Source organism: Ictalurus furcatus, chromosome 14, assembly GCF_023375685.1.
Source record: "Ictalurus furcatus strain D&B chromosome 14, Billie_1.0, whole genome shotgun sequence".
NCBI classification, from domain to species: domain Eukaryota; kingdom Metazoa; phylum Chordata; class Actinopteri; order Siluriformes; family Ictaluridae; genus Ictalurus; species Ictalurus furcatus.
Genome location: NC_071268.1, coordinates 15,761,385 through 15,776,514, shown reverse-complemented (window position 1 = coordinate 15,776,514; position 15,130 = coordinate 15,761,385). Strand labels below are relative to the sequence as shown.

The 15,130-nt window shown below is 37.9% G+C and overlaps 1 protein-coding gene across 1 annotated transcript in view; it reads left to right on the top strand.

Annotated features, from left to right (window-relative positions):
• Positions 1–3,572, top strand: part of pamr1b (peptidase domain containing associated with muscle regeneration 1b) — a 40,020-nt gene extending 36,448 nt beyond the window's left edge. Inside the window, exons 10-14 of the mRNA XM_053640813.1 lie at positions 80–265; positions 433–499; positions 1,076–1,308; positions 1,763–2,112; positions 2,488–3,572. Of these exons, the coding sequence (XP_053496788.1) occupies positions 80–265; positions 433–499; positions 1,076–1,308; positions 1,763–2,112; positions 2,488–3,048 (1,397 nt within the window). The 3' untranslated portion in view covers positions 3,049–3,572. The remainder of the gene's footprint in view (positions 1–79; positions 266–432; positions 500–1,075; positions 1,309–1,762; positions 2,113–2,487) is intronic.
• The last annotated feature ends 11,558 nt before the right edge of the window (positions 3,573–15,130 follow it).

Sequence of the window (15,130 nt, the reverse complement as noted above, 5' to 3'; positions counted from 1 at the left end):
TCAAGCACTTCAAGTTACAAACAACATACAAAGTACACTGAATGTCCACTCATGTCACCTTTTTCCCTCTTTCTTTCAGAGGCTGAGGGCAGAAAGTGTCCCCCACCCCCTCGGCTATACCATGGTTTCTACGAGTGGGTGCCTGGCGCAGATCCAGAGATGGTGGAGTTCTCCTGCAACCACTCGTATGCTCTGAGTGGCAGTCCTCGCAGGACCTGCCAGCCTAATGGCACCTGGAGCGACACACAGCCCATCTGTGTGCGGGGTATGTGCTGGCTCAGTGCCTTCCTGCCAGACTGAAATGTGGCCCACTTAGATTTAGAGTAGATAACTGTCTCTCTTTCGCTGATGCAAATTCATGGCACTTTTTGTGTGCCATATCAGTTGACTCAGATAGGATTATATAACATATTCTTGTGTTTGTACGTGCAGCCTGCCGGGAGCCCAAAGTGTCAGTACTGGTGAGACAGAAAGTCCTGCCCCAACAAGTCCCATTCAGGTAGATATACTTAGAGCTTCTCTGACTCATGACGACCTTATAGATGGGTGATGAATTAAAGGAAAACTGTGCTTTATTATGCTGTGGGGGACATTTAGCTGCCATGGTTTGGGTTCACTTGATTTTCTGACTGATCACCTTCAACCTATAATAAAGCATTCCTGGTGGGCATGGTCTCTTCCAGAACGGAGCGTAGTCTACTCTATCCACAGAGTACAAGAGCTCACTGAATGTTTTAATGAATATGAAAATAATGTAAATCATTCTGTATGCTATGGACTTTACATGATGCCTCAATATCTTATTAAGGACACTATATGTTGTTGTTTTCATTAATTTGTTACCCACATGTAGGTAATTGGTAAGGATATGCTATTAACCAGCTAACAACTTTAGCTAATGATTCTTTGTGTAATGCTCAATGCATTTACATTTCATCCATAGACACCCATTCATTAAGCACATCACTCATTAAAGAATCCAATTATGTATGGATAAAGTGGGGAAAGCATTATCAATCATTAACCATAAAAAGGATTTTTTTTTTATTGTTCCTATTTACTTCTTTTGTTGCAGGAAAACGCCTGTGCAAAAGTTTTACTCTGCCTCAGGCTTGACAAAACTCTTCAGCCCAGTGAGTCCAACTAAAGGACCCCCGACTTTGCCTCCACTCCCCCAGGGGTTCCACCACCTCTACACACACATTGAGTATGGGTGCACCTCACCTTACTACCATCACGCTGGGAGCACCCGCAGAACGTGCCTCAAGACCGGCAAGTGGAGTGGCCGCCATGTCTCCTGTTCACCAGGTGAGGGAGCTGGATACAATATAAAACACACAAATGACTCATGACTAAATGTGTTTTCAAAAGATTGTTTATTTACAGTTTCTATATAAGTTAGTATGTGCTATTGAATAAAAACTTGCATGAGCAGTTATGAATTTTTTTTTTTAACAACATGGGCAAACCTTTTGCTGATTGGAAAAATTAGGAAGTAGGGCATCTTACAGGATGTAGAACCCTGTGAAAGAACGTCATACCAAAGAAAAACATGACACACACCCATCCCTTTAGTGTAGCCCACACATTTGGGAAAACACAGGAAAAGAGGATGAACCAGAGACCTTCAGGCATAGAGCAAGCTAGCTCATCTAAAAAAAGGGCTTTTATTGCATTATTACTAAATTGTCACCTAAGATTCATTCCTCTGTCCTCTTGTCCTGACCATATGTTTCTTTTATTTACACTCTCTGTATGTTAGTATGTGGCAAGTTGCCGAACTTTAACCCACAGCATCCAGCAGACTCTCACTGGCCGTGGCTGGTTGCTATTTACCGACGGTCTGGCCAAGATCAAGGAGAAAAGCTGGGGAAAGTGACTAGCCTGGGGAAGGATGAACGTCGGATGTATAAGGAAGATGATATGTCTTTAGAGAACTGGCAACTGGTTTGTAGTGGAGCTCTGCTCAACCAGCGCAGTCTGGTGGTTGCTGCCCACTGCGTCACTGATCTTGGAAAAGTCTACCCACTGGATGTGTCAAAAATACGCGTGGTGCTGGGAAAACATTACCGCAATGACCTGCACCACACTAAGAGCTTGCAACACCTCAGGGTGAGAAATGAATTTAAGGGAGGTTGTGGAAATGAATACCGGCACTGTGAAACAAGGTGTAACAATAGTGATAAAAACTTATTGCACTTTATCACGCTCTTGTTTGCACTGGCCCAGGCATTTGAAGGGGCTTTTTTTTTTTGCCTGTTTTCATAAATTTTGCTTATATTGCTAATGACGAAGATGAAAATAAGAATAAAATTTAAGGTAACTGTACCCATGGTCATGTAAATGTAAAAATTATATTGCTGTAAAAAATAGTCTTGGTCAGTGCTATGTAGTAAAGAGTTCATGAGTATTAAAGCTAAGTCTGCGGTAGTGGTGTTAAGATTTTTGTTCTAACCAATTAATTTTAATTCATCTTTAATTTCCTAGGTGTCCTCCATCACTGTACACCCTAATTATGACCCTCTGGTACTAGACTCTGACCTGGCCATCCTCAAACTGCTGGATAAAGCACGTATCAGTGAGCATATTCTGCCCATCTGCCTCCCAACAGCCCACAATGCAGAGGAAGAGGCTCTCCCCAGACAGGCCATAGTGACGGGCTGGTCCCTCATTCCTGACGCCAGTATTGGGGAGAGCGAGAAGGCACGTGTGGGCTCAGTGATGCTGGGTGATGTGGTACACTGTGAGCAGCAATACGCCCAGTATGGCCTTCCCATCAGTGTCTCTGAAAACATGTTGTGTGGGCGCCTGGGTCCTGGCGTCAGTCCTTCTAACATATGTCCAGCAGAGACTGGAGGGGTCCTGATTGCCCCGCCCACTTCCTCTCCTGACCATGCCCCTTCACTGTTACCAAACCCCATGCAGGAGTGGAAGCTCCTGGGATTGGTCAGTTTCGGGTATGACTCACTAGAGTGCAACCCAGAACTTTATACTGTCTACACACACATCTCTAACTTCCTTGACTTTTTTGAGAGCAATATGAAGTAAAACATTTGCAATTTAGTTCCTCTTTCAACCAATGCCTCCTCTATTCTGCCCTAATAACCCTTTCATATGTAGCTTGATATAAAGGCTGAACTAACACTGGACTACACTGCCATGAGAAGAAAGCAGTAGTTAGGAAGGGCATTTATTTTATGCTGAGCTAGGAGCAGCTTCTCTCAGCTCTATCTTTCGCTTAAATGAGTAGCAAAGGGACCATCAAACTCACCTTAAAATATCATCAAAGGGAAGCTTCTACCAACACTGACCCTTCACTTAACCACACGTGGGTCCTCAGGTAATCGGGTGCTGTAACATTGACCAGAAATCTAAACCACTGGTATTTATTTCATACCAGTGATATTTGATTTTCTGAATATTGGTTATGTACATATAGTGTAATGTATTATTCAACAACTGTAAACATGACAGAAATTATGTATATATTGTATAAAATTATTGTGAACTTCTTGCCTTTTAAATAAAATAATTTGGTGGTTGTGTTGTGAAGGAATCTTTCTTGATTGTTTTGTGGTCTAAGGAAGAAAAACACGAGGATGTATGTTAAACATATCCCACCACCAGACTAAACCCCCAGCCCACATATAATAGTACTGGGTAGTGTTTGCTTACTTTTCATTCCTTTATTTTTAAAACTTGGAAGAAAATTCTTTATATTTAAAGTATTGTCCAATTTGAAAATATTTAGAAGGGAATGGTTCAGGGGTGGCCTACACGTCCAAACAAAACTTGAACCAACACCAAACATGTCAAGTAAATCGAATACACTTAAGCCAAGCCCTTAAACAAAAATAAGCACAAAAGGTCAAAAAAACAAACCAAAATATGGCACCATCAATATCATGTCTGTAGTAAAGCTCAGCAGAGAGGAGTGGAAGCACAAGGCAATGCATGCAGCTACCAGATAAGCTTCCTGTCTTGACAATTTAAAGTGAAAACCTGTACACCTGCTCATTTATGCAATTATCTAATCATGTGCTTGGGGATCAGTAGTTTCTGAAATACTCAAACCAGCCATGTTTGAAGTCCCTGAGATCACCCCCAATCTAATCCTACATGATTTTATGAATTGCACTGCTGTCATGTGATTAGCTGATTGGGTGATTGGATAGTTGGTTAATTGCATGAATGAACAGGTGTAAATGTGGCTAGTGCAGTGAGTGTATCAGTCCCCTCTGATACCTTTTGCACTATTTAGTTGTTCCACAAGTTCGCAACAGTGACCCAAGGCCATTGATTCTAAAGGTAGTCGAAGAAAAAAAAACTAGAATAAACAGAAGAGTGCAAGCTCTTTTCTGGTTGTGTGGTCACACAGACCATCTTCTCTTTCTCTTTTTAATTTTTTTCTTCCTCTAGTAACAAGTGAAGCAGCATGTCTTTCTCCTCCATTGTTCCTTGTGCTGTTGGGATTCTTCTTCACTGTCATTATTCACACCAGAAGACCTGCTTTGCTGCTCTGTACTGACTGTAGGCCAGGAGGGGTAGTGCAAGTTGTCATAATGCGCATGAGTCGACCACCTGTGTCAAATGTCAAATAGATTATACTTTTGAAAGGCTATTGTTAGACTGTGTGCATACGCTAGCGTATGTGTAAAAAAAAAAAAAACACAAAAAAAACAAAGTATACCAAAAGCTTTACTGTGCTTCGGGAATCACACCAGATACTGAAAGCAAAGGTTCACATACTTTTGCCACTCACAGATATGTAATACTGGATAATTTTCCTCAGTAAATAAATGAGCAAGTATCATATTTTTGTCTAATTTGTTTAACTGGGTTTTCTTCATCTACTTTTAGGACTTGTGTGAAAATCTTATAACGTTTTGGTCATATTTATGCAAATTTATAGAAAATTCTAAAGGGTTCACAAACTTTCAAACACCACTATGTATGTATGTATGTGTGTGTGTGCGTATATATATATATATATATATATATATATATATATATAATGGTCTTGGATGATTATATATAACATGTGACATTCATTCATCACACAAATCTACACATTTATCAGTGGACAGATAAAAAATTTGGTCCTTTGTAAATTATTAAATAAAAGGTTATTCTGGTGTTGCTTGATTCAATTAGTATTACAAAAACAATAGGGCATGACCACTAGATGGCCATAATGGTTCAAGTTTGTTTTAGAGAATCACAACAAACTGTATTGTCTGTACTCTAATCAATTGCACAGCTGAGCTAAGTAAGCAATATTAATAAAAACTAAACTCAGATGTCTTTCTTGTGCTGCCACTTTATCTGCCATTTATTATATATGATATATATCATATAGTAGTCGTTTTTTTGGTATCAGGGTATCAGGAAAATCTACAGTTAGTTGGGAGCTGGAGCATTCTCTGGTAAGCACTGACAGTAACATGGGAGTGTATGAGTGCATGAGCACAGTAGCTTTGTTTGAGTTTTTTTTTTTTAAGAGTGTGTGCACATAATGGCCACTTTATTAGTCATTACCTTGTTTGGCCACTTTGAAGGTGTACATCACATTATTTTTTCCATGCAAAAAAAATACCATCCACACTGCAGTACCTTATACATCTATAACAGAGCAACACACTGTTTTCTGTGTTTCATGTGCAGATGAAAATATGAGCTATGGTCAGTAAATGTATACATACAAGGTGTCCTGCATGTTAGTTGGTAGCAAGGCAGGTGTACCTAATCAACTGACACCCAAATGGAATCCTACCCACTGTGTTGTGCTGCCAAATTTATATACATTATATACAATTTAAACACGCATGAAAAAAGAAAACAATCTATTGGAACATTGTTGCATTCACAACAATGAATGATCATGAAAAGAAAAAGAATAAATACATTAAATATTTGTAGAAGGAAATAGAACAAATTCAAATTCCCTTTTAAAATATAGACTAAGCTTTTAATGTCCACGGCTATGAGGTTGTGCGGAATGTGGTACAGGCAAAGTGTCACACACACACACACACACACACACACACACACAGAGACACACCTCACTCTCAGGTGGTATAGGATTAGATCCATCTGCATTGAACCTCCTTTCCGGAAAGATGCACACAGAGATGAAAGTCCTACTATGAGCTGATGCTGTGAGTATAGTTGGTGTGTGTGTGTGTGTGAGTGTGTGTGTGTGTGTGTGTGTGTGTGTGTGTGTGTGTGTGAGAGAGAGAGAGAGAGAGAGAGAGAGAGGGATGGAACCCTTTGTTTCTTCTCTTCTCAGGGGCACACACCCTTCCCCCATTCACAAGCAGAGGTGTTCACACACACGCATGGTGACGTATGATTCAGGATTTAGTGTCTGAGCATGTCCAACAAATGCTCTGTTTAATACTGAGGCAAAGTACTCATGGGCATTTGGATCGAACGTTTTTTCCCATTCGTCCACAATAAAGATTTGTGCAAATGATTTGCTGTTGGAGGTGATTTCACTTGGGAATCTGTGTGCCCTGTGCCTTTGTAAAAGACCTCTTGTTGTGGTACCTCTTTACATTACAGGCAATTCTACAGAATCTTTAAACATGCCAGGCGAAGTGGGAAAAAGCTTTTCCAGTGCCATTGAAGTGGAGCTTCTTCTCACGCTCCATTAACTCATAGGGCATCATTAGCGACTGAGCAGAACTTCTCATTCACCTGATTGGTTGAGGGCTTAAAGTTGACCCTGTTATTTGCAACTGCACTGGGAATCGGTAGCATAAAAGCTATAAAATTTTCTTAAGAAAAAAAGTATACAAGTGGACATTGTGTTCACTGGGGTGCTTCTGAAGCTTTTTCTAATCTAGCAAGCCACATATATGTGTATATATATATATATATATATATATATATATATATATATATATATATATATATATATATATATATACAATGAGGGAAATAAGTATTGAACACATCAACATTTTTTTCAGTAAATATATTTCCAATGAGGCTATTTACATGAAAATTTCAGCAGACATCAGTATTAACTCAAGAAATCCACACATATAAAGAAATCCAAACATGAAAATCCATGAATGAAGTTATGTGTAATAAAGCAGAATGATACAGGAAAAAAGTATTGAACACGCTAACCGAAATGTATTTAATTACTTAGTGGAAAAACCTTTGTTTGTAATGACAGCTTCAAGATGCTTCCTGTTTGAAGAAATTAATCATCTGCAGTATTCAGGTGTGATTTTGGCCCATTCTTCTAAACATATTGTCTTTAAATCTTGTTCATTTGGATTCAAATCAGGTGATTGACTGGGCCATTCTAACACCTTGATTTTTTTTCTCTGAAACCAATCAAGAGTTTCCTTTGCTGTATGCTTTGGATTGTTGTCCTGCTGGAAGGTCCACCCATGTCTCAATCCACAACGCAGAAACTGTCACCATTTTCAAAAAAACAGCTAAAGACCCACCTCGTACATGAGCACTTAACTAACCCCTGAAATGTTAACTCCAACATTATTTAAACAAAAAACAAACAAAGAAAAAACTTACTCTGGCTCTTAGACCTCTACTCTGTGCACTTTGATACTCTAGAACTCAATTATAAATCTTGCATGGATGCACTACTTGTATTGTTCTCTACTTGATGTATCACTTTGCTTGTATTTCCTCATTTGTAGGTCGCTTAAAAGTGTTGTCTAAATGAATAAATGTAAATGTAAATGTCTCATCATCATCCGGGTGGATGGCAGCAGATTCTTTTCAATAATCTCCCGGTAAAGGGCTCCTTTCATCGTTCCTTCAATTATATGAAGTCTGCAAGTACCATGCAATGAAAAACAGCCCCACACCATGATGCTTCCACCTCCAAACTTCACTGGTGGTATTTTGTTTCTAGGGTGATATGCACTGCCATTTCTTCTCCAAACATGGTGTGTAGTATGACAGCCAAAAAGTTCAATTTTGCTCTTGTCTGACCAGACTACACTCTCCCAGTATTTCATAGGTTTGACCAAATGAATTGTAGCAAACTTTAAACGAGCTTCGACATACTTTTTCTTTAGTAATGGGGTCTTGCGGGGTGAGCGTGCATAGAGGCCATATCGGTGGAGTGCATTGCCTATTGTTTTCTCTGTGAAGATGGTACCTCCATGCTGACTACAGGTGTTTCTGGAGCTCTTTCTGAGTGGTCCTTGGCTCTTGGGCTACTCTTCTGACTATTCTTCTGACTCCCTGGTCAGAAATCTTGCGAAGAGCTTCTGTGTGGCCGGTTGATGATGGATTGACGTTGCTTCCACTTGCGGATAATGGCCTCAATGGTGCTTACTGGAGGATTCATAAGTTTTTTTAAAATACGTCTGTATCTGATTCCATCAACATGTTTTGCAACATTAAGGTTGCAAAGGTTTTGGGAGAGGTCTTTGCTTTTACCCATAATGAGATGTTTCTTGTGTGACACCTTTGGTAATGAAAACCTTTATATAGACCATCAATTTACTAACCCAGCTGATATTAATTTGCACAGATAGGAGGTATAATTACTTACGGATTTCATCTAGTTCCTTGCCTTACCTTGCCTTGGAGAACTACTTTTCTTAACGTGTTCACTGCTTTTTTTTCCTGTGTCATTCCACTTTATTACACATAACTTGATTTACAGACTTTAATGTTGCGAATTCTTTATATTTGTGGATTTCTTGAGTTAATAATGATGTCTGGTGAAAATTTCATGTGAATAGCCTCATTGGAAATATATTTACTGAAAAAAATGTTGATGTTTTCAATACTTATTTCTCCCACTGTATGTATGTATATATATATATATATATATATATATATATATATATATATATATATATATATATATATATATGAAAATGACAGGTTTTCCAGAGCTGAAATATGTTTCTATTTTTCATACATTTAAATTACAAGAAAGCTTTTAGCATTTTGATTTTTTTTTTCACACTCCCAAGAAAGAAAAAGGAGATAAGGAACAAATTACATTTAAAGATTATATTCCAAATGTGGTGGACATTTTCAGAGACATTTTGACAGCAGGTATCTGCTTAGGTTAATGTCCATTGTACTATGGCTCCTTACAAACCCTCAATGATTAAAGCCTGATATTCACACAGTTCACATTACAAGCTTTATTGCACAATTCAGATTTTTTTTCTCCAATTGGATCTATCTTTCTTGAGAGCCAAAATTCCAATCAAATTTTATTGGGCACACACAACCATAAACAGTACAACATGCAGCGAAATGCCTTTTACAACTGTCTGGTGACCTGAAACAGAAATTTACTAAAAAACAGAATTTACTTACATAGAAATAAAAATATATATATAAAAGATTGATGGCAAAAAAAAAAAAGTATAAACTGTATGTGGTGTAAAGTGCAGCTATGTGCAACATCGAGTTGAGGTAGTTGCAGTGAAAAAGCTAATAATACAATAAATATTTTTAAATAAGGTATATGTCAAGTGTATTGATTGGAATGTTGGGTGTGTGGGTGTTGTGCAGAGAAATGCAAGGTCTGTATTTGTATGTCGATATATAAATAAGTTCACATTTGTAACCATAAGTGAGCCATACAGTATTGGTTTTTAATGTGAATGCACTTTTTTCCTGAAATGTCAAACTTGTGCAGATAGATTTCTTGGGAAAGTGTTTTGAACGCTACTTGGTTTCATTTGGTTCCTTCCAGATTGTTTCCCCAAATATCAATTAAATCACCAATGACGATGACAGTGCCATAAGCATGCACATTAAAGTATATTGGGAAAAAGCCACATGAATTCTGATATGACAGTTCTCATTCATGCTACGTGGCCACATGTCAGATATGTACAGTGGGGGAAATAAGTACTTAACGCGTGAACATTTTTTTCAGTAAATATATTTCCAATGAGGCTATTCACATGAAATTTTCACCAGACATCATTATTAACTCAAGAAATCCAGAAATATAAAGAATTCACAACATTAAAATCCATAAATCAAGTTATGTGTAACAACATGGAATGACACAGGAAAAAAGTAGTGAACACTCTAAGAAAAAGCAGTTCTCCGGGGCAAGGTAAGGCAAGGAAACAGCTCAAATCCATAAGTAATTATACCTCCTATCTGTACAAATTAATATCAGCTGGGTTAATAAATAGATGGTCTATAAAAAGGCTTTTTGTTGCCAAGGTGTCACACAAGAAAAATCTCATGATAGCATCACTGGGGCCATTATCCACAAGCGGAAGCAACATCACACCGGTACACACAGAAGCTCCTCACAAAATTTCTGACCAGGGAGTCAGAAGAATAGTCAGAAGAGTAGCCCAAGAGCCAAGGACGACTCGGAAAGAACTCCAGAAACACTTGGAAGCAGCAGGTACCATTGTCACATAGAAAACAATAGGCAATGTACTCCACCGCCTTGGCCTCTTTGCATGCTCACCCCGCAAGACCCATTATTAAAGGAAAAGCATGACGAAGCTCGTTTAAAGTTTGCTACAACTCATTTGGACAAGCCTATGAAATACTGGGAGAGTGTAATCTGGCCAGATAAGAGCAAAATTTAACTTTTTGCCTGTCAAACTACACACCATGTTTGGAGAAGAAATGGTACTGCATATCACCCTAAAATCACTATACCAACGGTGAAGTTTGGAGGTGGAAGCATCATGGTGTGGGGTTGTTTTTCATCGCATGGTACTTGCAGACTTCATATAATTGAAGGAACTATGAATAAAGCCCTTTACCGGGAGATTATTGAGAAGAATCTGCTGCCATCCACCAGAATGATGAAGATGAGACGTGGGTGGACCTTCCAGCAGGACAACGATCCAAAGCATACAGCAAAAGAAACCTCTAGACTAGATTATTGTAATGCCTTACTATCTGGATGTTCCAGTAGGTGTATAAACAAACTCCAGTTAGTCCAGAATGCAGCTGCAAGAGTCCTTACTAGAACCAGAAAGTATGACCACATCTCCCCTATCTTATCCACACTGCATTGGCTCCCAGTGAAATCTCGCATTGATTATAAAATACTAATATTGATCTATAAAGCACTCACCACAGTACCTAAGTGAACTTTTGGTCTTCTATGATACGTCACGCCTACTTATATCAAAAGATGCAGGCTACTTGTCGGTACCTCGAATAGCAAATGCTACAGCAGGGGAAGAGCTTTCTCTTACAAAGCCCGACAGTTATGGAACAGTCTTCCAATTAATGTTCGGGACTCAGTCTAAGTCTAAGTTGAAAATGTATTTGTTTACTCAAGCTTACCTTGAGTAGACTTTCTTTTATGCAAAGCACAGTCTTACGTAACAATCTCTCCCTCTCTTTACCTAACTCTCCCTCTCTCCTTCTGTTGAGCAACACATGATTTTATGGAGATGCTAGTGATCCTGACCCTTTCTGCTCTCCGGAGCTGCCTGATCCGTTCGGGTGCCCTACCTCTGGAAGGAGCTCTCATAAACTTCAATTCCACATCAACATTCTCACTGTGGTTGCTGGGTCTATGGTTGCTGCTCTGGCCTTGGGACTACAATTACCACATGCAGTTTTGCACTCGGGTCTCCTTTGAAAGTGGACTAGTTCAACAAAGACTTCATGTACAAACCATAATGAACTTTCTTTTACTTTCACACTATCCGTTGTTACCCAGATGAGGATGGGTTCCCTTCAAGGTTTCTTCCTCATATCATCTTAGGGAGTTTTTCCTTGCCACTGTCGCGACCGTTGCTCAATTGGGATTAATTCACACACTAAAAATCTGTTTCCTGTGTTTATATATTTCTGTAAAGCTGCTTTGAGACAATGCCCACTGTAAAAAGAGCTATACAAATAAAATTGAATTGAGTTGAATTGAAACTCTTAATGATTCTCAATGAGAATGAAACTTGTTTCAAGCCAATAATTAAAATTAATTTGATTAAAACATGACCTGTGATAAAACAGCACTAGGCTTTGACTCATGCACTTATTTAATTTAATGATGTTTAATGATATCAGGTGCTAATTATATCTGCTCTTCATTTTTCACACACACAAAATGTGCATTTTAATGTGCAGATTATACTATGTAATGTGTACATTTAGATGTACATGTGAGTTTAATTTCATCATCACTCACAGCCCACTGTTGGGGGATTAACTACAGAACAACATTATGATTTATAGAGCTTAATTTTTTGCCTGCTGCATTCCAAGACAGCTTGTTTTGGATTATAAGGTTAGAGACCACAGCTAAATTTGATTTCCAAGAAAAAAAATATATAAATCAATTGATCCACATCCAATGACATATTCAGAGATTCAGTATGTGCACTTTGCTGACAGTTTCATCTGTTAACTGCTTTAGTAATTTACAGGATGTGAAATCAAACGAAGATGCATCATGATGTGAAATTGCAAACCACCTCACTCATACCATACCCATTAATCTTCCAGATGTTAATGAGGAACCAGCATCATTAAGAAAGGCAGCTATTTTTGCCTTTACTATGACACAATCCTGAGGTGATGGTTGAATCTGTGTGCCTGCTGCCCATCCCCCATACTGCTCTCATGAGTGGCCTTGGGCTTTGCTGCCTTATTAAGGATTAAACATGTTTGGAGCAGATTCACTGCTTTCCACAGGAATGATCTAGGTGCATTAGTACACAGAAGCCAGGATTCTATACATTAACACCACATTGTGCCTTGCTTACACATATACACTCACCCACACTGGAGTTTGGCAGAGAAAACATCAGTCAATAAGTCAAAGTCAAAGAATGCTGAGACTAGCTTTCAGTAACCATGATTGGTTGAGCCTAATCTTATTTTGATCTCTTACTACTAGTATGTTTTAGACTCGTCCAATGATTAAAAGGCAAGGTAAAAACAGCCTTACAATTGAAAAAAACCCCTGCAATATTCCGATTTGTGTCTCTTCACTGTCTCATAACTATAACACACAATCCATGGAGTCCTTGGATGATTCACACATTCTACACAATCTCTTATCCATCTCTTATTACTGGCTAAGAGATACACCAATTTATCCCTTATGTTATCTTTGAGTAAAAATAATAACAGCTCTGACAGTAGTTCTGGCTGTTATTTAAGTTTATATTAATGTGCTTGTTACGTGCTTGTAATGTGCTTTATTTAAAGCATTATTTTTTCTATAGTAACAGCTCATACACAGGGATTTTGGTGGACTATCCTTATAATCTAATAATAATTAGATTTTTAAAATGTGTTCTTATTTAACAAATATAAACACATAAACATTGATATTGTGACCGTTTCTGTAAGGACAGGTTTATTTATTGTCTACAGAAAGAGTATCATGATTCATCACTTTGTAACAGTTAAAATGTTTTCTGACACAATAGAAACAACAGAAACCCTCATAGAATTTGTAATGGTTTTAATAGTTATAATGGAAATTGTAATGGTCCCCGTGGGTCTCTACTGGTAAATTGTTGCCTTCCATTGGTGCCATGTCTAGTGGGTACAATTTAGGACCAATAATGGTAATGGTTTTAATGGTTAACTGGTGGTTTGCAATAGTATTTGTAGTGGAAACCATTTGAATCTCTGTGATGGCTTCTGTTGTTTATTTTTCAGCCGGGAGGAGACAGGACTGTGTTTTCTGGTCTCCCTGTTACAATTTGCATTTCTAACTGCATTGCATGTTTATTGCTTCTATAACGTAATTGATAACAGAAACTAACTTGTCTTGTGGACTTTCCATAATCCCTGCTTCATCTTGCTTTCCCAAACATATATTAAGCCATTCCACTAATGATTACAAAAAGGATTTGACAGAGAAAAGGTTCTGTCCCTTAATTGCAATAATTGCCTCAAATTAAGTGATTTACCCATGACAGCAAACCTTGTTAGTAATATGAAATATTTCCTCCAAAAATTACTGTGAAACAGAACATAGTAGCATAGCAACACCTGGAGGGGAGGCTTCATCTGGAGGCTGTGAAGTGTGACAACTATAACTAGAAGCTTCCTCAGAAATGCAGCAAAGCCACTTCATTAGCAGATCTACACAGACATAATAGAGTGCACAGTATAAACATCTCAAACCTGTATTTGATGTCTGAAGTTAAACAAGAATCCAAATCCAAAGTTCTCCCACAGGAACTGTGCTGAATGATGGAGCAATGATGGATAGATCAATATCAATTTAGATCAATTAAGCAATACCACAAGAATAACAGTGCAGTTACACTGAATATTGACAAAAGTGTGATTTGGCGAGTACGATATCGCTTTTATACAATAAATTAATATTGAGTAAGTGACAATTCAAACACAATGTGGGTTTTATTTTGTGCTCTATTCTCGGAAATAGATCCTAAAAAAGCTACACTCACTTAATAGCATGCAAGCGAGCTCACATTGATTTATAAATTACAGGTCCATTAAAGATCCTTATTTTTTTCATATTTGTCTGACAAGCTTTCATATTTTAAGTCAAAAGTTATATTCCTGAAAAGTATCATTTGGCATGTCTGCTGATTATGTCAATAAGGCTACTGTAGAGTGATACACACAGTGAAACATCCCAGTGCGATTATAGGAAACATAAGCACGCTTGAAACACTGGTCACCTAATCAAATTAGTGGAACGGAACAAACAGTTGTATTATATAACAATACAACAGTACATGGAGTATCTCTTATGGCACATCCTAAACTCAAAAACTGTTTCCTAACTGTATTACATTTGAAATATGATTATATTTGAATATAATATATTTTATGTACATCTTTACATGTGGTGGAATCAAAACCCCTTATGCATCGGTTCATTATGGTTTAATGTTCCCTTATGGAGAAATCTCACACATTCCACAGCTGATCATATGTTTTTCACATGTGATTATGTGACTAATATGTGATCACATGAAAACATATGAAGTTGCAATTCCCCATGCCCTGAAATTGTGAATGTGAGTTCAAACAAACAAAGGTGGGGAAAAGAGAAACACATAACCTATGTGCAAAAAAAGTAAATAAATAATTGGGTGGAAAAAAAATCATAAGTGAAAAGTTGACATTAAAAACGTGTGAAACACAATGTGTAATATTCACATGAATCATGTGATTATTCATATGAAGT